The 24,170-nt window shown below is 40.1% G+C and overlaps 1 protein-coding gene across 5 annotated transcripts in view; it reads right to left on the bottom strand.

The window, feature by feature from the left end:
- LOC140480385 (triple functional domain protein) overlaps positions 1-24,170 on the bottom strand; it is a 588,738-nt gene that overhangs the window by 79,200 nt on the left and 485,368 nt on the right. For 4 of the 5 annotated variants that reach the window (XM_072575177.1, XM_072575174.1, XM_072575175.1 and 1 more), the window contains exons 35-40: positions 18,385-18,680; positions 13,279-13,449; positions 11,846-11,941; positions 9,099-9,253; positions 7,506-7,572; positions 6,480-6,583 (exon numbers count right to left, since the gene is read on the bottom strand). In XM_072575177.1, coding sequence (XP_072431278.1) covers positions 6,480-6,583; positions 7,506-7,572; positions 9,099-9,253; positions 11,846-11,941; positions 13,279-13,449; positions 18,385-18,680 — 889 coding nt within the window. Of the gene's footprint in view, positions 1-6,479; positions 6,584-7,505; positions 7,573-9,098; positions 9,254-11,845; positions 11,942-12,144; positions 12,667-13,278; positions 13,450-18,384; positions 18,681-24,170 lie in introns of those variants that run through there. The other variant, XM_072575178.1, reaches the window with a different exon arrangement.

The raw sequence follows: 24,170 nt of genomic DNA, 5'->3' as shown, positions 1-24,170 counted from the left end.
GATATGGTTCATAATAAGACGGAGAGAAAACACTTGCCAGCAGATTATGGTACCTCTTAGTTTGTCAACTTGTTTGTCCTGGCTGCTACAACTAACCATTAAAAGTTACATTCTTACAAAAAGATTTTATGATGGAATAATGCAGGAAAGACTAATTATTTGATTAAACAGCAGTAATAGTTGATTTTAAAAATCTATAAAGAGTGAAATACAGTTGAATTTACATGAAATTTCTTGACCTTGAGAGATGTGTGGATGTGGAATGTTTGACCACAGGGAACCAGTGCAGAGACAGGGCTAAAAGGAAGGGTGGAGTGGTTAAGATTAGCTTTGGATTATTTCAGTATTGGCCTGGCACTATAAACCACTGTAAGGTATTTTTCTTGCCATTTGAAGATTTAACATTCATGGAGGAAAGTTATGTTGCTAATGAGTAAGCGTTTGTTTCATTGAGGATATCAGTTACCATATGACATGTTTGAATGGTACTGGTTGCATAATTTTTCTGATGTTAATGTCATGATATTAAGTATAGCATTGTCATCTTTTGAAATAAGATTTCAGGTGTGGAATGTGCTCTGAAATAGCTCTAGCTAAGGTTTAATCAACGGAAGAGAGAGTCGTGTCTACCTCCTTTCTGGATTAAAACTTCACCCATATCTGAACTGGAACCAAATGCTTCCCTAGGCATGGGAGGATCTTGACACACTTTGGAAAGCTGGACATTAAGGCATACATGAAGTGATCCAAAACTTTCCAAACCAACCCAGAAAACTCTGAGTTACTGCTAAAATCTAAGTAAAAAGAATTGTTTAAAGTTTGGAATGTTGAACAGCAGAATTTGATGCGTTGGCATAGTTTTTTTAAAAATGTATTTACTTATGGCAAATAGGTAATCCTGGCTGGGCCAGCATTTATTGCCCATCCAAAGTTGCCCAAGAGAACATGGTAGTGTTGAGGAAGTGGAGTGCCTGCAGAAGGACTTAGACATGTTAGGCAAGTATTAAAGAAAGTGGGATACAATGTGGAAAAATGTGAGGCTATACATTTTAATAGGAGGAGTAATTGTATAGACTATTTTTTAAACAAGGAAGGGCTTTGGAAACCCGAAGCAAGAGGGACTTGGAGTCCAGTTCAGGGCTCTCTTAAGGCTAACATGCAGGTTCAGTTGGCGATTAGGAAGGCAAATGCAATATTAGCATTCATTGAGAGAGGGCTAGAATACAGGAGGAGAAATGTACTGCTGAGGCTCTTGTCAGACCGCATTTGGAATACTGAAAACAGTTTTGGGTCAAATGTCTAAGGAAGGATATGGTGGCACTGAAACCAGACCAGAAGACGTTTACAAGAATGATCTCAGAAATGATCAAGAATGATCTCACTCTCTTGGCGGAGCAGGTAACGGCTGTCTGGTGGTGTTTTTTTAAAGTCGCGGTATAGCCCAGTTATTGTTTTTTTAACGGCTAAAATTTAAAGTTTTTTTAAAGCGCCTAGAGGACCCAGAAGCTGGTGTTGCGCTAGCTTACCTGGGAAGGTTTTTTTTTCTTATAAAAGCGCGCAGGCGAGGAACCTGAGGCACTACAGGGGTAGAGCCTCCCACCCGCCCTCCTCCTCTAACCTAATAATAAGACCCGTTGTGATAAGCAGGTAAGTGCTGCATTTTGCTCGTTTGTTTCTTTAGATCTAGTTTTTAAAGTTTACTTTTTAGAGGAATGGCAGTGAAGGCAGTGCAATGTTCCTCTTGCAACATGTATGAGGTGAGGGAAGCCATGGTCGTCCCTCCTGATTACACTTGCAAGAAGTGCACCCATCTCCAGCTCCTCCAAGACCGTGTTAGGGAACTGGAGCTGGAGTCGGATGAACTGCGGATCATTCGGGAGGTAGAGGTGGTCATAGATCAGAGCTTTAGGGAAGTAGTTACTCCGAAAGTTATAAAGAGATGGGTGACAGTGAGGGGGAGTGGGAGGAAGCAGCCAGTGCAGGGACCCCCTGCGGTCATTCCCCTCAAAAACAAGTATACCGTTTTGGATACTTGTGGGGGGGATGACTTACCAGGGGTCAGCAAAAGGAAGGGTGGAGAAAGGTAGAGCGATAGTTATTGGGGACTCAATAGTGAGGGGCACAGATAGGCGGTTTTGCAGGGGCGACAGAGACTCACGATTGGCATGTTGCCTCCCAGGTACAAGGGTACATGATGTCTCTGATCGTATTTTCCGGGTCCTTAAGGGGGAGTGGGAGCAGCCCCAGATCATGGTCCACGTTGGCACCAACGACGTAGGTAGGAAGAGGAGTGAGGATGTTAGGCAGGCTTTCAGGGAGCTGGGTTGCAAGCTCAGAGCTAGAACGAACAGAGTTGTTGTCTCTGGTTTGTTACCCGTGCCACGTGATAGAGAGTTGAGGAATAGGGAGAGAGAAGAGTTAAATGCGTGGCTACAGGGATGGTGCAGGAGGGAGGGATTCCGGTTTCTGGACAACTGGGGTTCTTTCTGGGGAAGGTGGGACCTCTACAAACAGGATGGTCTCCACCTGAACCTGAGGGGCACCAGTATCCTTGGGGGGAGGTTTGCTAGTGCACTTTGGGGGGTTTAAACTAACTCTGCAGGGGCATGGGAACCTGGACTGTAGCTTTAGGGTACAGGACCTTGAGTGTAGGGAGGTTAGGAACATGGCATGATCTTGAAGGAGGGTGCCTGTAAACAGGAAGGTGGCTTGAAGTGTGTATACTTCAATGCCAGAAGTATAAGAAATAAGGTAGGTGAGCTTGCAGCATGGGTTGGTACCTGGGACTTCGATGTTGTGGCTATTACAGAGATGTGGGTAGAACAGGGACAGGAATGGCTGTTGCAGGTTCCAGGGTTTAAATGTTTTAGTAGGGTCAGAGATGGGGGTCAAAGAGGGGGAGGTGTGGCATTGCTTGTCAAGGATAGTATTACAGCAGTAGAAAGGGTGATGGAGGAAGACTTGCCATCTGAGGTAGTTTGGGCGGAGGTTCGAAATAGGAAAGGTGAGGTCACCCTGTTAGGAGTTTTCTACAGGCCTCCTAATAGTCCGAGAGAAGTAGAGGAAAGTATTGTGAGGATGATTCAGGAGAAGAGTGAAAGTAGCAGGGTGGTTGTTATGGGGGACTTTAACTTCCCAGATATTGACTGGGAAAGCTATAGCTCGAGTTCGTTAGATGGGTCGGTGTTTGTCCAATGTGTGCAGGAGGGTTTCCTGACACAATATGTAGACAGGCCAACAAGAGGTGAGGCTATACTGGATTTGGTTCTAGGTAATGAACCAGGCCAGGTGTTAGACTTGGAGGTAGGTGAGCACTTCGGGGGCAGTGACCACAACTCGGTGACTTTTACTCTCGTGATGGAGAGGGGTAAGTGTGCACTGCAGGGCAACAGTTATAGCTGGGGGCAGGGAAATTATGATGCGGTGAGGCATGACTTAGGATGCATGGATTGGAAAAATAGGCTTCAAGGGAAGAACACAAATGATATGTGGAGATTGTTCAAGGAACAGCTAATGGGTGTCATTGATAAGAATGTACCAGTCAGGCAGGGAGTAAAGGGTCTTGTGAGGGAGCCGTGGTTTAATAAGGAATTGGAATCCCTTGTGAAAGGGAAGAGGACGGCCTATGTAAAGATGAGGCGTGAAAGTTCAGTTGGGGCGATTGAGAGTTATAAGGTAGCCAGGAAGGATCTAAAGAGAGAGCTAAGAGCAGCAAGAAGGGGACATGAAAAGTCCTTAGTTGGTAGGATTAGGGAAAACCCAAAGGCTTTCTATAGGTATGTCAGGAATAAAAGGATGACTAGGGTAGGTATCAGTCCAGTCAAGGATAGTAGTGGGAAGTTGTGCGTGGAGGCGGAGGAGATTAGTGAGACACTAAATCAATACTTTTCGTCAGTATTCACTCAGGAACAGGACACTGTTGCTGATGTGAATATTGAGTCACAAGTGATTAGAATGGATGGCCTTGAGGTACGTAGGGAAGAGGTCTGGGGAATACTGGAAAGGATGAAAATAGATAAGTCCCCTGGGCCTGATGGCGTTTATCCTAGGATCCTCTGGGAAGCTAGGGAGGAGATAGCGGAGCCATTGGCCTTGATTTTTATGTCGTCGTTGTCTACGGGAATAGTGCCAGAAAACTGGAGGATAGCGAATGTGGTCCCCTTGTTCAAGAAGGGGAGCAGGGATAGCCCTAGTAACTATAGGCCAGTGAGTCTCACTTCTGTTGTGGGCAAAGTCTGAGAGAGAATTGTAAGGGATAGGATTTATGAACATCTGGATAGGAATAATGTGATCAAGGACAGTCAGCATGGTTTTGTGAAGGGCAGGTCGTGCCTCACAAACCTTATTGAATTCTTTGAGAAGGTGACCAAGGAAGTGGACGAGGGTAAAGCAGTAGATGTGGTGTATATGGATTTTAGCAAGGCATTTGATAAGGTACCCCATGGCAGGCTAATGCAAAAACTACGGAAGTATGGCATTGAGGGTGCATTAGAGGTTTGGATTAGGAATTGGCTGGCTGGAAGGAGACAGAGGGTAGTAGTTGATGGTATAGGTTCATCTTGGAGCACAGTTACTAGCGGTGTTCCACAGGGATCTGTTTTGGGACCATTGCTGTTGGTCATTTTTATAAATGACCTGGAGGAGGGGCTTGAAGGCTGGGTGAGCAAGTTTGCGGATGACACGAAATCGGTGGAGTGGTGGACAGCGAAGAAGGGTGTGGCAGGTTACAGCGGGATATAGATAAGTTGCAGAGCTGGGCAGTAAGGTGGCAAATGGAATTCAATGTAGCTAAGTGTGAAGTCATTCACTTTGGTAGGAGTAACAAGATGATGGATTACTGGGCTAATGGTAGACTACTTGGTAGTGTGGATGAGCAGAGGGATCTTGGTGTCCATGTACACAGATCTTTGAAAGTTGCCACCCAGGTAAATAGTGCTGTGAAGAAGGCATATGGTGTACTGGGCTTTATTGGTAGAGGAATTGAGTTCCGGAGTCCTGAGGTCATGTTGCAATTGTATAAGACTCTGGTGCGGCCTCATCTGGAGTATTGTGTGCAGTTTTGGTCGCCATACTATAGGAAGGATGTGGAGGCATTGGAACGAGTGCAGAGGAGGTTTACCAGGATGTTGCCTGGCATGGTAGGAAGATCCTATGAGGAAAGGCTGAGGCACTTGGGGCTTTTCTCATTGGAGAAAAGAATGTTTAGGGGATTTTTGATAGAGGTGTACAAGATGATTAGGGGTTTAGATAGGGTTGACAGTGAGAACCTTTTTCCGCTAATGAAGTCAGCCGTTACTAGGGGACACAACTTTAAATTAAGGGGTGGTAGGTATAGGACAGATGTTAGGGGTAGATTTTTTACTCAGCGGGTTGTGAGTTCATGGAATGCCCTGCCAGTAGCAGTGGTGGACTCTCCCTCTTTATGGTCATTTAAGCGGGCATTGGACAAGCATATGGAGGTTATTGGGCTAGTGTAGGTTAGGTAGGCTTTGGTCGGCGCAACATCGAGGGCCGAAGGGCCTGTACTGCGCTGTATTTTTCTATGTTCTATGAGAAGCTTGATATGAGAGGAACAGTTGAGAGGAACTCTGGGCCTATACTCAATGGAGCTTAAAAAGATGAGGGGCATCTCACTGAAACTTACAGAATAATGAGATACCTGGATAGAGTGGACGAGGAGAAAATGTTTCCACCACTGACCCAAGGGCACAGCCTCAGAGTGAAGGGATGACTTATAGAACTGAGATGAGGAGATATTTCTTCAGCCAGAGGGTGCTTACTCTGTGGAACTCATATCCATAGAAGGTCGTGGGGGCCAAGTCAATGAGTAGACTTAAGACAGAGGTTCTTGATTGGCATGGTATCAAGATTATGGACAGGAGGCAGGAGAATAGGGCTGAAAAACATAGCAGTCAGGATTTAATAGCAGAACAATCTTGATGGGCCTAATTCTGCCCCTATACCTTATAGTTTTATGATGAGACTGCATCTAGACTACTGTGTTTTGTATTATTTTCCTTATTTAAGGAGTGATGTAATTGTGTTGGAATTTCACAGATTTGCCAGGCTGATGTTTTCTTTTGGGGTGGCGGTGGGGTACACGATACAACTTGATCAAAACATACAATGGTCCTGAAGGGAGTTGCTGGGTTACACATGAAAATGTTGCTTTTTCTAGAAGAATCGAGAGCTAGAGGATATCTGTTTAAAAATAAGGGGTTGCCCATTTTATATAAAAATAATTGGGAGAATTCTTCTCAGAGAGTTGCACGTGTTTGAAACCCTCTTTGTCAAAAGGTGTTGATAGCATTGTCTTTGAAGTGGAGTGGCTTACTCCTGCTTCTAATGCGCATGTTCCGAGGCATGTTTATGCACATAGTCTGATAGAGAAGTGCTTAACTCTGCAACGAGTGCATACATTGACAAAGTTTATTTGTTTACAATGATAAGCATCAAAAACTAAAAATAAGTCTACATACTCTCTATGCCAGTCGTAGATCTGGTGTATGTTACCAAACACAATCTTATCTTTTCCCTTCATGTCATCAGGGACGCCATCTTCTTTCATCACTGTTATGTAGCCCTGAAGAGAGAAACCATTGCCTACATTAACACTCTCTGTTGTCTTAAACTTTGAATTCAAGGAGATGCAAATTCATGTATTTAGCTGCAATGGAAAAGAGCAGCGTCGGTGTGCAACTGATATACTGAATTGGTGATTCAATGGTGATTATCTGGAATTTTTGAATTCCCAATAGGCAATTTCTCTCCTTCCTGGGATCCTCTGAAAAAGTCTCTAACTCTGAGGTAGAGTCAGAGATGCAAGAAAGTTCTGCAGCACTTAGCTAGTTTGTTACCCTGGAACTGTTAGACAAAAATATTCCTAATCTCAACTATAATGCTGATCTCTCCCACCTATCTCTCACACAATCCCCAACTCCATCCATGACTTCTTGATTACCTTTGATCCAACCTGGCCACCTTCAGCATAAAATCTGATAAGCTCCTAGCACTGACTGGCACTGCTGTTTTTACACTGATAGGACAATATATTTTTGCCACTCTTGACAAAGTAATGTGAAGCTGAAGCTAATTAACAGCCTGCATATGACAGTGTTGAAGGTGAGTTGCAATATTGATTAAAAATGCACAGAGGTTCCTGTCTGTTATTTATTATGAGAAATTAGAAGCCAAATTTTATCTGTTCAAATAGAAACAGATATGTGAGCATGCATCAGTTGCAGTAATACCACAGTTGGTGTGCAGTAAAACCTCTGAGAGGTAGATTCAGTTAAGTTGATGCACTCCAGACCAAGTTAGTTAGTATGAACCAGTCATGTTGTACTCCATGTTTGCTACCTCAACAGTTTGAAATTTCACCATGGAGATCATGCCAGATATCCTCTATAAATATGCCATCTGTTGCTTCTAAAGAATGGACATCATAATTCTTCAGTCACATGAAATGGTTGAAATGCACTCTTACGAATCATAAACAAACTTACCTCTACCACACACCCCAAGTCTCGTACATAATCCCGCTCAGTTTCCACCAACTCCTGTAAGACATAACTAGAAGACCAAGATAAGGTGATCATAAAAATAAGCATTATATAACATTGCCATTTCACATCAAATACATCAATCTACTTCATACAAACAAGTACTTAAGACACATGAGAATGGCCATTTGGCCCAATGGGATCATGCCTAATGTGATCATTCTTAACTCCGCTTGCCTACCTTTTCCTCAAAGCTCAATTCCCTTACTGATTAAAGATCTATCTCAATCTTGATTTTACATAATGATCCATCCTTTACAGAGAGAAAGAATTCCAGAGATTCAATATCCTCTGAGAGAAGAAATAAGGTCACAGCAAAAAGTATTCAATTTTAGATTAAGATGATGGCCCCAATCTTCTAGTCTCCAGATAACTACAACCAAGATGATATCAGAACCTTGGGGAAATCATGATGCACTGACGTTGTGGGAATTACCCATAACTCTAAACTCGCAATGGGCAATTTCCCTCCTTCCTTGGATCCTCTGAAAAAGTCTCCAACTCTGAGTTAGAATTAGAGACTCAAGACAGTTGTGCAGAACTTCGCTAGATAGCTATCCAGGAACTGCTGGAACAAAAATATTCTGAATATTAAAGTGTTGGGTAACCATAATGCTGACCTCTCTGGCCAATCTCTCACACGATTCTTAACTCCACCCTTGACTCCCTGACAATCCCTGACCCAACGTGGCTATCTCCATAATCAAATTTAACAAGTCCCCAACACTGTCTACCACTTAGCACTCAACCTGACAAGTCCTCCCAATCTTATCAACTATTTGTCACCTCACCTACCTACTATCCTACCTACTTATCTCATTCACTTGTCTTCAGTAACCTCAACTATCTACTCACCCTGCTAATTAACACAAACGTATGAACTAGGAGCATGAGTAGACAATTCAGTTTCTCAAGCTTCCACTGTAATTTAATAAAATTACAACTGATCTTATTGTGGGTTCAAATCCACATCCTGATGTGTTCTAGATGGTCTTTGAACCTTTCACTAACTTCACGCTGAACATTTAAACTTACCTAAGCAGTTAATGCTGTAAAAAGAGGTGTGCCTTGTCCACACACCCTAAACACTCCAGCACTTTGAGGAAAATCTCTGACTGCAAATGTGTTCCAGATTTCTGAAGAGGCCAGGATTGGAAGACTCAATCAGAAATGCGGAGTTGTGCAATGCTGCAGCAAATGTGGAGCAGCAAACTCTGATTATCACCAAGTGTAAGGGCTGAACCAACATTTTAAGAAGTTGCAAGTGGATGGTATTTAATTATTTTTACACAACATTAAATGAAGGCCATAAAGTTAAAACTTGACAAAAATTAATAATTCTTTTTTAGTATGAATGCTCACTAGCCTGTATCACAAAGGCTCGTCTAACACTCCATTTATGCTTCAGTCAATAACAAAACATACTGAAGACTGCCAAATCATCACTGTTTGCCTTATAGTCTAAACTAATCTTTTTGAAATGTATTTCCCAAATCAAAATCAAAATGTTTATTGGTAAATCCACAAAGGACTTACTGACGCCTCTTTAATGAACTAGATTTTCTTTCTTCCATTTCATCAATGGGAGAGGAGGAAGAAGTACACAGCAGAGAGTTATCAGATGGGTTGAAAGATGGACTGCTGCTGTCAGCTTGATCAACAGAGAGGGACGTTGGACGATCCTCCAATGCCTGAATTTTTTTTGGGTGGGTGAAGGGAAAAAAGGTATTGAATATTTTTAGTTGCTGTAACATAAGGAACTCTAATTAAAGAAAAAAGTTAAAGTAGCTTAATTCAATTCTTAAAAATTCTTTCATGTAATGTGGGTGTCACTGCCATGGCCAATTTTATTGTCCTTCCTTATTTTCCCTTGAACTGTGTTGGTTGTTAGGCCTTTGCAAAGGGCAGTTAAAAATTAACAACACTACTGTGACTATACAATCAAATGTAGCGTTCCCTACAGTCATCAAAATTATTTTGACTATACAATCTCTCTAAGGAGCTTCTCCGATGTTCTTCACCATGGTGCATGACATCAGCACGCTGATCGTGGCATTGACATCCGGTTCTCGACGTTGCTGCTGCCCTCAGGCCTTGGAGGATCACGCAACCAGAATGAAAAATAAAGTGAATGCTGATCATATGCAAGCCATTCTGGGTAAGGTGATGTGGGAAGATTTCCATCCTTAAAAGGCCATGATTGAATCAAATTGATTTTTTACAAAAAATAAATATCAATAACTATCCAAATTTATTATCTGCATTTAATTTTCACCAGAAGTGATGTTTTCTCAATAGTTCCAGAACAGCACCCTTTGAGTATTAGTCCAGTGACATTTCCACTATGCTACTGTCTCTGTGTAACCAATTTATTGAATTGTTGAATTCACCATGCTAAACTTGCAAAATATAATTCTTTGGAATGCGGCTACAGCTAGCAAAGACACATTTAATGCTCATCTCCAAATGCTCTTATGCAAAATATGACTGGCCTTCTTCTTACCATGCTGCATAGATGAAGGTATTCCCACAAAGCTACTGTTTAGGAAAATGCAGCATTTTAACTGAGTGGCAAAGAATCATTTGTTGATGAATAATGTTGAATTTTACACTTGGTGCTCCTTCATAACTCAGACCCAAGTTTAATTCCAATCTTGATTATTAAGGTGAAAGCCACTTCCAACACATCTTGTGGGCCAAAAACCACTGTAGTGCTTGAAATTTGGAAGAAATTGATGAAATTGGCAAGCACACTTGGAATTATGAGGGAAAGAAATAGGAGCAATACAAAATTCTCAATATAATACAATCTTGTGAAGTTGGAGATAAGAGATGTTATTGGAGCAGAACAGGATATATTCTTGCAACTGGCTAATCTGAATCTGACAGTGCTTGCTAATTATTGGAAAGTATTTCATTTCCATCTAGAAACTTGCATTTTATGCAACACTAAAATATCACATTAAGTATAAATGTAGAATAACAAAATTTAGACCACATATAACTAGTTCTCAACTTTTTGTACATTCACAGAAAGAATTAGTATAACCATTATCGGACTAAATATTCAAAGATAATATTGAGAGGTAACAAAGTGTTTGAAGGATGTAAGGAATGTGCCTTTTTCATTTTGTATTTAAAAACTGTGAACTGAAGTGAAAAAAGTTTTAAAATTTGTATTTGAAAGAGCAACTGTGTGTTTTGAGAGTAAATAACCTGACAACTGTGACAGACATTGTATAAACAATCATTTATTAAGCAATAATAGAAATTTAAATTGCAGAAAATTTGGAGCTGAGATGGTGTGCAGATGTAGCTTTTGTTGGCAACACAAAATTGATTTTGCTTTGGATTAGCAACCAATTACCAATGACAAAAGACTTCTTTGCCTGTCAACAACTGTGAGATTAGTTCTGAGGTAACGAAGCGGCTCAGAGATAGGAACCAATTAACAAGAGGTGGTGTTCAGTTCTCATCAGCACAGGAACAGCCTCTCAATTCCCTGGAGTCAGAACTCACTGTAAACCTGAAGAAAAAGAGTTTTACTTTCCTGCAACAGTTGTTACAAACTGTGACTTTTAACGGATATGTCAGGGTCATTTTATGAGTGAAGTGGCCACGTTATGACTCTTACCAACAAATGGAAGCATCTGGAGAAAGATGACTGAAGCAAAATACTGTTCAGCAGAAGAATCATCTCAAAAGAACTTGGGAACAAAGACTACTAAACTGTTTTTACAATTTTTAACCTTGTCTGTATGTTAGTCTGTGTATCTGTAATGGGAGTTTCCAAAAGAACTAGAATCTTAATTTGGAATGTTATATGCCAAGGCTTTGTAACTATTGCCTGTAGCTAGAATCTAATTATTTGCAATAAATAGCAATTTTTGTTATGTACAGAAACCTGATTTGTGCTTTGTATTAACTTGCATCTTTTTATCCTACAAAGACACAGAAAATTAAATTGGGGATCTTAGCTTATGTTAGCTTTTGTGACAAGTCTGGGAATAGTGGGCTCGATTTCCAGTAAACTACCCCACTGAGTTGAAACAAGAGCCTGAGTTTTAACAGTGACAATCAATTATCATGTGACCCTGTGACCCTCACGACACTTAAGGAGTATTTAGATGTGCACATGCAATGCCAATGCATACAAGACTATGGACCAACTGCTGGAAAATGGAATTTAGAGTAGTTAGGCAGCTGTTTTTCACCGGGGTGGGACACACAATGGGCTGAATGGCTTTTCTCTGCGCTGAAGATCTCTACAACATATCTCTTACCATTTTACTCTTCACAAGTTCTTCAATAGCACTAACAAGCTCTGCGGCGCTGGGTGTCTCTGAGCTTGTAGGGCGGACTGACAAACGAGATGATGTCTGAGGAAGAAGATTTGAAGAGTGCTCATTGACAGAATAATGTGACTTTCTGGGAACTCCAGTGTTGATAACAAAAACTAATAGCACTACGAAAATACAATATATAATCATTTATGCAGGCTATCCAGACATTTCTAGAAAACAATTACTGAGTTTTTTTAAAAGGGGTCATGTCTCACCATTTCTGAGGTATCCTCTAAGTATATTCGGCATGGATTTGATTCCAGACCAGGACTGCAGGAATTTAGGTGATCTCTGGCCTCAAAAGCAATGTGACGTCAACTTATGTCTAATTGTATGGATTGCATGCAGTTGGTAGAATATTGTGGGAACCAACAATAAGGAATTCTGGGTAGGGACAATTAGCTAATCAGAGTAAAATACAAGTACATGTCCTTTATGGGTTTCATGTACCAATAAGTGCACAAAAGACTAGATTTCCACAAACTGACTTATAATAGAAAAGGAAAGATATTTGTGACACAGGAGGTTCATTTGACACAACAAACAACTTCCAAATTTCTTTTTTTTGGAGAAAAAAGACTGACATGGCTAAGTTGAACCTTGCAACAAAGCAAGCTTCACACAAGTTTCGTCCAATATGGCATAGAAACAACAAAAGCAATTAAAGAACAGAAGGGCTAAGACTGGGGTAGTATAATGATTTAAATAGAAAGATAAGGAAACTGAGAAAATACAGAGACAGAACATAAATCAACATAATGCTGTGATAAGAGGACATTTAAAAAGAGAAAACAAAGCAAATTAGTTATGGCATATAAATTATCTTTTCACACAGAGACTATATGTGATACTCTACGTAATAATTATTATTCAGTAACCACAAATCTGTGAGAAGCAATAAACAGACTAGGATAACTAGTTACAAAACATCTAGCAATGTATATCAAAGCTACTGATGTAAACTTCAATTTTAAATACAATGAAAACAATTTATCTTTCATTGTATAACATCAGTCAAAACACTGAGTAGTCACCATTTATACATGCATCGTATGGTTAGAAATTTGACAATTATAATATTACAGGGAAATTTATCCTATTGTAAGCCAGATTTCCAACATTTCTTCACATAAATAAAAAAAAATCAGAATTGTTTCTTTACTGATCTTACTTGCATTGTTAAAATTAATACATAGCTTATTTCTCTTTAATTTTTCTTTAGAAGAAAGTAAACGTTAGTAACATTTCTAGAAATCCAATTACATTTACAAGCTTGGCTTTTTTAAAAGAAATGTCTGACAGATATTACCTTAGAACTGTTTCAATTTATCTTTCATTGACTGTATATGGAGGATGTGATGGTGACATCTTACCTTATCATCCTGAGAGTCAGGTTGGAGAAGACTGTGTTGCTGAATTGCCATTGGGGGAGGAAGTGGCACTGCATCTGCCCCCTCTTCACCTTCCTCTTCCCCACAGCTCTGCATTCCTGATGAAGAGGATTTTGACAGTGTTCCACTGCTAAGTCCTTCATTCCGTCCCCTCTGAGGAAAAAATACCAATGGAAGTAAAATCTCCGGTCACCAATGCAAACCTTTTTTTTTAAATGCAGAATAAAAACAGTTCTGCAAAAAAGGAAATTTACAAGCCACAAATGCTTGCATTGTGTTGAGCCCTGATCAACTCTACAGGTATTCTCCAATTTTTTTTTATTGGGATAGAAAATTCATTAATATTATCAGACCAGACCTCACTAATGAAATGTCATTATATTACTGCGGCATTTTAAAATCAATAGTTTCTGGCTAGCTTTGTTTTTTAATCTTCTGCAATGAATATAGTTCATTTTGCTTTTGGTAAATACTCTTTTTAAACAAGGTTTTGGTACAAACAAAATCATAAGGTATAGAAGAAGCCCTTTAACCCATCCACTCTGTACTGCCAAAATTACACTGTGCTAGTCCCACTCTTCTGCACTGGGCTCTTGGCTTGAATGTTATATCACTTCAATTGCTTATCCAAACGCTCTATAAAAGTTATGAAGTTAACTGCTTCAACTGCAGTCCAAGGGTAAATCTGTTGCCTACAGTTAAGGACAGTCCCGAACTGAAACAGAAGCCAAAGCCCAGGGCTTTCACCAAGACATGAAGCCTTCCCACTGTGGTGGAAATGCAGGACAAAGTCAGGAATTCCAACCGTCAAACCTGTTCATCTTCACGATAGCAGGATTGGGGTGGTCTACTGTTCAGGCACGCATGGCTCCTGGAAGCAGTTGGCCACTTAAACTATCTTGGAATATCTGGAGTGTATGACCTCAAAATGAAATTAAGCCAGGTAAGGCCAAGTCCCTAGTCAAATGATTTTGTCTGGATAGTCAGAATACCCCTTTGGGAGAAAAGGTCCCAACCACCTGTGGGGGAAGTAAAGTGCCTTTGGTGGAGTTAAGACAGCTTTGGAAAAGGTAAAATACTCTATGGAATTGTGAAAAGTAGCCCTGCTTGTGCGTAAATAGTGCATAAACGCACTTACTTTTCATTCATTCATGGAATGAGTACACTGATAGCAAGGCCAAAATTGCCTTGGAGAAAATGATGGTGCGCTCCGTAATAGAACCACTGCAGTCTGTGGGATGTAAGTATGCCCACATTGTTGTTAGGAGGGAGTTCCAGGATTTTGGCTGAGTAACACTGAAGGAAAACTGACATAGTTCCTTGTATCTGTTGCTCTTATCATAGAACATTACAGCACAGTACAGGCTCTTCGGCCCGTGATGTTGCGCCGACCAGTGGAACCAATCTGAAGTCCATTTAAATGTCACTATTCCATTCTCATCCATATGTTATCCAATGATCATTAAATGCTCTTAAAATTGGCGAGTCTACTACTGTTGCAGGCAGTGCGTTCCACAACCCTACTACTCTGAGTCAAGAAACTACCTTTGACACCTGTCCAAATCTATCACCCCTCAATTTATAGCCATATCCCCTCGTGCTAGCTATTGCCATCCAAGGAAAAAGGTTCTCACTGTCCACCCTATCTAACCCTCTGATTATCTTATATGTTTCAATTGAGTCACCTCTCAACCTTCTTCTCTCTAATGAAAACAGCTTCAAGTCGCTCAGTCTATCCTCATAAGACCTTCAAGATGGTTGCATATTTGGACATGCTTGATGAGTTACTGGAGTGTATCTTGTGGATAGTTCACAATTCTGTCACTGTGCATGGGTGTTCAAAAGAATGAATGTTTAAGGTGATGGTTAAGGGCTCGGGTAATGCTTTTTGAGAAAATTAAGCGGGCACTTTTGCACAAGTCCAGAAACGCGGGCTCGTCCAGGATTGGAACCCGGGATCTCTCGCAAGTCTGCGTAGTAGAAGACCCAAAGCGAGAATCATACTCCAAGACCAACGAGCCACATTTTAAACCCAGAAACGCGGGCCCGTCCAGGACTGGAACCCGGGATCTCTCGCAACGAGCGTCAGCTTGGGTAACGCAACTGGTCGAGGATGAGGCATGGAGAATGAGAAGGTAAGAGCAGCAAGTTTTTAAAAATGTTTTAATCCTTATTTGTAAACTTTCAACACAGCACCAGAGCAGTGAAACAGGCTTTCTACCCAGCCTGCCTCAGAAACCTAGCCTCCTCTGCTCCTCCTAGATTGCCCTATCTGACTCCCAATCCAGTCCACCATTGCCCACCCCTGCAGGCAAAAAGTGGGAAGTGCCGTCAGCTATTTTCATAAGTCCAGTTTGCAGAGCTGGGATTTCTCCATTATCTGGAACCAGTAAGGGAAATCTGACCCCAAGTGTCTATGCTTCTAGGAAGGGGGTGTAAATTGAAATTTCTGGCTATGGTGTCAGATTTTGGAAAAATCCTGTGACTTTGGCTGCTAGGCAAACAGAAAGACTCCAGGGTGAAAGACCAAATTTCATTCATTGATCACAATATGGACTGTACTTCGTTTCAACAGAAGAACAGTAGCATATTGGCTGTGCAGCAGCTGAAAGTGCAAGGCAGCTAAAGTGGAAAGTTGTAGCATAGCTGGAGAAAGAAAGCAAAAAGGTTGCTTCAAGGAGGAGAGCTGCGAAATATTGTGACAGGTGCTCTTTTTGATCTTAGAATCTCTACAATGTGGAAAAAGGCCAATCAGCCCAGCCACATTGATCCTCTGAAGAACATCCCACTCAGACCCACATCTGCGCACCCCCCCACCACCCAATAATCCTGCATTTCTCATGACTAATCTACCAGCCTGCACACGCTGAGATAATTTAGCACGCTCAATCCATCGAACCTGTATTTCTTTGCAATGTGAAAGGAAACTGGAGCACCCAGAGGAAATCCAGGCTGACACAGGGAGAATGTGCAACTCCACACAGACAGTCACCCAAGGCTGGAATTGAACCTGGGTCCCTTGTGCTGTGAGGCAGCAGTGCTAACCCATGAGTCAATGTGCCGCCCTATACTGATGGACAATATACCCTCAAAGTGGTGAACCCATTACTGTTTGGGGCTTTGGGCTTAACTCCTGCATAAAAGAAGGAATTGAAACTTTAGCTGGGAAGAGCAGAATTTTGTAGGGTCTTCATGGTTGCGATGAATGCCACACAGGTTGAACAGGCTACCTGAGATATCTGTAAGATTTCAATTTGTTGTGTCAGCTATTTAAAGTGTAAATTATGGTTTCTACAGAATACAATTTGGTGATTAATTCATGTTTATTTTGATTTGATGGTTAAAATAAGTTTTAAATAGTGAATCTTGTCCTTTGAGTTTTTCACTGGGGTCATTTGGTGGATTAGTTCTTTTACACTTGCAATCAGGTTTGTTTGATCCTCTGTACTTTGGACTGTGGTTAAGGCATATTTCCCATTACCCTCAAAGCTGTGCCAACTCTGATGTTTCTTCTTGCCAATCTATGTTCTCTTCTTTTTGGACACATCCCAGAGATCACAGTGGATAGTGACCTGCTCTCACTTCTAATTACTGCTTCATTGCTCTATATCAGAACATTATAATACTATTGAATTTAGTGTTAATTTATAAATTATTCACTATTTAAAAATTCTGATCATTGGTAAGGTTGTCAGCAAGGTTTTCTGATGGTAATATTACTGCTCATATTATAGATTTTGGAATTTGGATCTTTCATCTTTTTGAGCATTGGGCAAATCCAAATCTTTCAAGAGGATGTAGCATCGTGCATTTTGAAATAATGTCTTTAAGCAATCTATCACATCTCTGACCATCTTAATTTCCTTCTCTGTCTTCAAACTGCTTGAGCATTAAATCTGGAGCTGTTTCATTTTTGTAACCTGTTTTATTTGTTGTCAACACAATTAGTATTGTGCTGGTAATTTCACTCTAAATTTATTAACTTCTTCTAGATTTTACAAACTCAGTGGTCACACACAGTCATTTGTCTTACATAGAATCATCAAATCACGACATTATGAACACCTCCAAAGTTCTTCAATAGAACTATAAACAAAAACTTCTAATGGCCATTCTGATCAAAGGTCACAACCTGAAATATTAAATCTTTTTCTTTCTCCACAGATACTGCCAGAGCAGCTGAGTATTTCTAGTATTTTCTCTTTTATTGTAGTGAAATAAACTGGTTTAAGACCTTCATTTCTCAGCAACAGATGAACATATATGATCTCTGTTATTTTACCTTCAACAACTCATAATGGAGTATGAATTCCATTATTCAAATTTGAATAATGAGTCCATGGCTTAGAAAGTGCTTTAGGATTGTTTTGCACTCTTAGGTAATTTGTTATTGTACATTTTATCAGTTATAAAAGGTTAGCACTCTTCTGAACTTCCCTCTTTTGGTCCTTTACAAATGTAAAGAACCCTGAGCATTTGTTCACCTCTCTGCATCCCAGGACATTGAAATTTGTGAGGTACCATGCACTCTCCCATCTTAACTAATTCTGTTCTGGGATTCTAAAACTTGGAACTTTTTACATCTCCAATCTTTTTTCTCTTCTACAATTCTTACATTTTAAAAATTTTCCTGTTTTATAAGTTACTTCATCAAATCCTTTTAACTTTGGTTATGACATTCATCCCCTTGTGCAATTCATTTTGTCATCTCAAAAAGATCAGTTACCTTCAATGTAATGTACTACTACTTTGTAACTTATTAAACAGATAGATGTTTCTTTTATATCGAGAAGGGCTGTTGCTATTAGTGCATAAAGATAACATTACAAAACCTCCCTGACTTAGCACATTGCATGTAATCTTTCTTTTTTTAAACTAATTCTTATAGTGTGGAATATTATATATTTATATAGAATAAAAGTATGGAACTAATTTCATAATATGTCGGTTTAAGCGCTGGCCAGGTGAAAACTGAATGAAAACTATTTCATTTGGTTTTAGACTCTTGAGTATTCAAATCACATCTGTTTTTCTCTTGTTTAAACTGTGCCAAGGTTCAACCAGATTTTTGAGTACTCTGCTACTGACCTCATCCACAGTTTCTTCCTGGGGTGTAGCAGCACTCTCGTCAGAGTCTTTTTGAGCCCCAGCATCTGCACTTTTCCGGACATCTCTGCTCTTTTTATGTTTGTGAGCCAGTTTTTTTACGTGGCCATCTGCTTTTCCACTGCTTAGACGCCGTACAGGGCTAGTGAGCCATTTCCGTAGAGTATTACCAGGACGCTTCGGGCCTGGTGAGCTTTGCGTTGTACTCACAGAATGGGGTTGAAGTGAAGTCACTGATGCAGGAGGACTTGCATCATTGCTGGACACTGAAAGTGAGTCTGTAGGAAGAAAGCACATTGTAGATAACACTGGATACAGAAGTCCCAAAGGGTATTAGACTTATTTTGAAAATACATTTTTTTTCAAACACAATTTATCAGTGAACTACAAAAACATTAATCATGCAATACTCAAACATCTGTTTTTTTCTGCAATTTTGTTTCGCTGCTTTTTTTTCCAGTGTGTAAGCAGCCCCAACTTCATCTCCCACAAGTGAGAAAACCATTGACAGGCTCACCTTACAATTTCCTCTTTCATTGAGAAGCATCAAGACTGTAATCAGCACTCCTCTATCACAAATCAGATGAATGCAAGTATACTTGATGTTTTGATTAGGGTTTGAGAGTATTACAGCTGGGATGGTTTGAGAAGGCAACTCACTGCTACGTTCTCAAGGGCAGTTAGGAGTTGACAATAAATGCTGGTCCAAGATAAACAAAAATATAGCATGGAAATATAGCCATTCAGTCCATCATGTTGAACTGGTTCTCTGGAGAAGCTATTAGTTCTATTCCCCATGATCTTTTATTAATTAATGTACAAGTTAATGCTTGTAACATATAAATGTTTACTTTTCTCCTCTGATCCTTAAAATACACCTATGTTATTTTCTTCTACATAGAAGAAAATCATAGAATGATTACAGGTGGCAATCTCACTATGCTCCCTGACACTGGACAAGACACTGAAAGGCCACATTCAGAGTACTGCCTATAATTCTGATCGCCCTGCCATAGGAAGGATGTTACTAAGCTATAAAGGGTGCAAAAATGATTAACAACGATTTTACTAAAACTGGAAGCTTTGAGTTTTAAGGAGAGGCGAGATGGATTGGCACCTTTTCCCCTTAAGTCTAAGAGGCTGAGGGGTGATCTTTTAAAGATTTATAAAATCATGAGGTCATAGAGAAGGTTAGGGGAGTCCAAAACTAGAGGCTAGGTTTAAGGTTGAGAGCGGGGGGGGGGGAGATGGGGGATGGTTTAAAAAGAACTTGAGAGCAACATTTTCACTAGAGGATGGTGCAGATATGGAATGAACTGCCAGAGGAAGTGGTAAAGGTGGGTACAATCACAACATTTAAAAAACATGTGGACAAGTATAGGGATAAGAAACAATGAGAGGGATTTGGGCCAAACACAGGCAAATGGGACTCATTCAGTTTAGAGCCAAAGGGCCTTGTACTATGACTCTATAAGTCATAGAATGGTTATGAGGCAGAGAATGTCTGCAAGATCAATCCAGATGGTCTAATACCCCTAAATCCGATTGTATCACCATCCCATTTAGAATCTTACCTTGCAAGGACTGAGCAGTCTCAGTATGACACCTAAAAAAATACATGTTGAAATCTATTTGGCAGTTCCACGTTTCTCACATGTGGCTTCTCAATATTAGGTAAACTGAACTGAACTGGCTGGATTGTAGCATCTTAGGCCATGACACTTCATGATGATTTTGTAGGGAGTGCACTGCTCCATGGTTCAAATGGTAATGGAAAAGTTAGGGGTGTGATGTTTGTACAGTCTTCTTATACAAACACATGAACTAGGATTAGGAGCTGGCCAATTCTTCCTTCGAGACTATTCTGCAATTCAATAAGATCATGGCTGATCTGATTACTCATGTTCCTGCCCACACCCAATAATCATGGTCACAGGGGTCAGTGCAGATCCAATACACACTAATGACTTTGATGAGGAAAATGAATGTACTATTGCCAATTTTGCAGATGCCACAAAATAGACAGGAAGGCAAGTGACAAAGATGACTTAAAGAGTCTGTAGAGGGATATAAACAGTTTATAAACAATTGGACAATAACTAGGTAGATGGGGTACAATGTGGAAAAATGTGGTGATGTGCTCTGGCGGGAAGAATAGAGAAGCTGGATATTAATTAAATGGAGGAAGTTACAGCACGGAGATTTGGCAGCTCTTGTCAGGTTCATCAGGTAAAAGGGGAGGCAAATGGAATGTTGATCTGTATTTCAAACAACATAGAGTAAAGAAAATAAGGGTGTCTTAGTGAAATTATATAAAACGCAAGTCAGACCAGAGCTGGAACATGTGAACAACTTTGGTCCCCTTATCTAAGAAAATGATGTGGAGGTGCCAGTGTTGGACTGGGGTGGACAAAGTTTTAAAAAAAAATCACACAACATCAGGTTATAGTCCAACAGGTTTATTTGGAAGTACAAGCTTTCAGAGCGCTGAATTGAATTGACCTGATGAAGGAACAGCATCCTGAAAGATTATATTTCCAAATAAACCTGTTGGACTATAACCTGGTGCTGTGTGATCTTTAACTTTGTCTAAAATAAGATATACTGGCATTGAAGGCAGTCTAGAAGAGGTCTGTTAGCCGATACCAGATGGGGACAGATAATTTTACAAAGACACGTTGGGGGAAGGTTGTGCCTTAATTATTAAGAGTTTAGAAGATTGTGTGTCAACCTTACTGAAATTCTAAGGAGATTTCACAGGGAGAGTCTAGGATCAGGGCAAATAATCTCAGATTAAGGGAGTTGCATATTTAAGACAGAGATGAGGAGGATTTTCCTCTCTCAGACAGTACTGAATCTTTACCTCCGAGAACAGTACAGGCTGTCATTAAGTATATTCAAGGTTGACACAGACAGATTTTTAATCATTAAGGGAATCAAGGGTTATGGGGAAAGAAATAGAAAAATGGAGTTGAGGATTATTAGATCAGTCATGATCTCACTGATTGGTAGAGCACATTTGACAGGCCGAATGACCTACTTCTACCCTTGCGTCCTATGGTCTTTATGACAAATCAGTGACCATTTCATGATCACCATTACTGAGACTAACTTTCAAGTCTGGATTTTATTCAATGAATGTAAATCCACCAGCTGTCACAGTGGATTTAAGTCTGTATCTCCAGAATTATGTCCAATGACATTCACACTATGTCATTAACTCAAAGGGAGACAAAGTCATTTAATTTAGCAGACACTAATGGTGAAATGAGGCACCTTTCCACTCTACAGGACCCAGCTCAGATTATACAGCAAACAAATATTTAATTTTGGTAGAAGAACTATTTCTGTCAAGAGTAGTTAATTATAGATTATTTAATTTTACTTTCATTTCTGATGAGAAATAACTGAGTCAACTTAGATATGACAACTTGAGACAAAGCTATCCATTAGTTGAGATTCATGAGAGAAGATACTGGTTAACACAATTAGAAAGAGTTTTACTTGTTTACCGTGAAGATGAAAGCTGGGAAAAAAAATCCAGTAAGTATGTACTAAAAGTGCACATGAAGTCAAAATGTCAAGAAATGAGAAAGGTTAAAATGATAACCATTTTTTTCTCCTTTTAGACATTTATTAATCTGCATAAATGTTCAGTTTTGAATGCATTTGCTTCTTCATCTATGCCTTTTTCCTGCAAATCCTGAGTAGAAGTGCTTGATTATTGCGCAACTGGAAATTCAAAACATGTGGCTGGTCCTCATGTTTAATTATACAGAGAAGCTGAAGTCATACAGTTTTAGTTCTGAGAGTTTCCACAATGTCTGTAGAAGAATAACTAACCAGTGAATGACTCACAAATTTAAAAACATCCAAGATGATTACATTGCTGGAGACACATTTGATTTGTAGACAAATTCTGTCATGATTTCACTGCATCTTATAATCAAGGACAGAATCTTGAGAGGCCTCCATGTGGGAAGCTTGGTGACGAGGGGGCCCTTAATCAGAAAGGAGAGTGGGGAATAGCAGCCTTGAAATCCTGCCATCTTCATGCTCTGCTCTAATTTTATTTATAGTATTCACTCTGGCATATTTGCTTGTTGGATCCAGGGGTTGGGTCTCTTGTTCTAAAGCCCTTGGTGCCTAATTAATATTACCCAGTGTATATCTGGGTCCTTGAACAGATGTGGTACAGGTTAGAGCCACTACATCCTAATGATGTGCTGTGAGCAGAAGAGCTGCCAGCCTCTAAATGGCAGGAGGCTCTGAGTAGCACGAGCTCGACTTCTAGCAGAAGGTCACCCCAGAACTGTTGTGTAACTAAGTGACACAAGGTGTGCTCAAAAAGCAGCAGTGTGGAGGTCTTAGCAGCTTTCCAGCTGGTAGCTGAGACCATCATCATTTTCAAAAGATTCCACCCCAGGATTCATAAAAGAAGCAGTCTTTCTGGTTTTAAACTAATCCTCAACATCTCCATGTCCAACTACTTGTTTAGCTCTATAATGTAAATATATAGAAGTGATATTTAATTTGTCTGCTTATTTCTTTTGTTTGCTCAACATGTTCACTCACATTGCCAACACTGAACAGTAAATCACATAAGCAGTTACATAATATTCATTTGCATCTTTTAAGTTTTGCTCCTTATGGATCATGAGTCTTTTTTTTCTTTTTTAAGCAACTTAGTGTCTCATCTCCTACCTTTATAGGAAGGCAACAAGACAAATATGCTATTTTATTTGTAACACAGTGTCTGACTCCCAATTGTGGCTGTAGTGAAAGATCAAAGGATTCAGTTACAACATACATCTGGTATGATTTAAATGAAAGGAGGGCGAGAGTAAGAAAGGCCCATATACCGCCCACCCTTTCCCCTACTTTTACATCTGGTTATTCATTTCCCATGCTATAATTCGATAAAATCACAGGTCATACAAAGTCCACACTACCCACTGAGTTTTGATGGCATGAACACAGATCATGTACCAGTCATCAGACTGTTCCACAATTTTTGAATGACATGAGGCTATGCTTATCCATAACCTTCACTATTTTGAACAGAGTCAGTTTGTCCAATTATTACTTATGTAGCAAATGTGGGCTCAGCTTCTAATTCCAGCCATAGGATCTTGTGGCACATTGATAATGTCCCTACTTCTGGGCCAGAATGCCTGTGTCCAAGTTCCATCTGCTCCAGAAATGTGTCATAACATGTCTGAACAGGCTGATTAAAAATATCTACAACTCTATTTTGCTGCCATCTTGGCTTTCACAATGTATACTCTGTTCTTTCTTACACCTGCTTCCTGGTCACTGAGTATTTCCAGCATCTTATATCGATAGGCTTAGGATGTAGTTTCATTTGATATAATCTCACTGAATGAAATCTCATGACATTACTTAACAGATAATAGTCAATTCACCTAAAGGGTGAAAGGGGGTACTGCAGATGCTGGAGATTAGAGACAAGATTAGAGTGGTGCTGGAAAAGCACAGCAGGTCAGGCAGCATCCTAGGAGCAGGAAAATCGACATTTCGGACAAAAGCCCTTCATCAGGAATTCACCCATTGTTCCAGGTAAAATTTCTTTTTCAGCTACCATTAAAACCAGATCAGCTTTGCATATACCATTTCTTGCTTGCATTACTTCATCTTCAGCACTTTCAATTTTATTTTCAGGTTCTGTTTTTGTCTAAGGCTAATTAATCCAGTAGCCTTGTGTAATCGTGGCTACAGACTAGAATTCTGATGAACTCCTCAAACTG

The sequence above is a fragment of the Chiloscyllium punctatum genome, chromosome 8, assembly GCF_047496795.1.
Source record: "Chiloscyllium punctatum isolate Juve2018m chromosome 8, sChiPun1.3, whole genome shotgun sequence".
NCBI lineage: Eukaryota > Metazoa > Chordata > Chondrichthyes > Orectolobiformes > Hemiscylliidae > Chiloscyllium > Chiloscyllium punctatum.
Note: the sequence above shows the minus strand (reverse complement) of the source record. Positions and strands in the feature narration are given on the sequence as shown.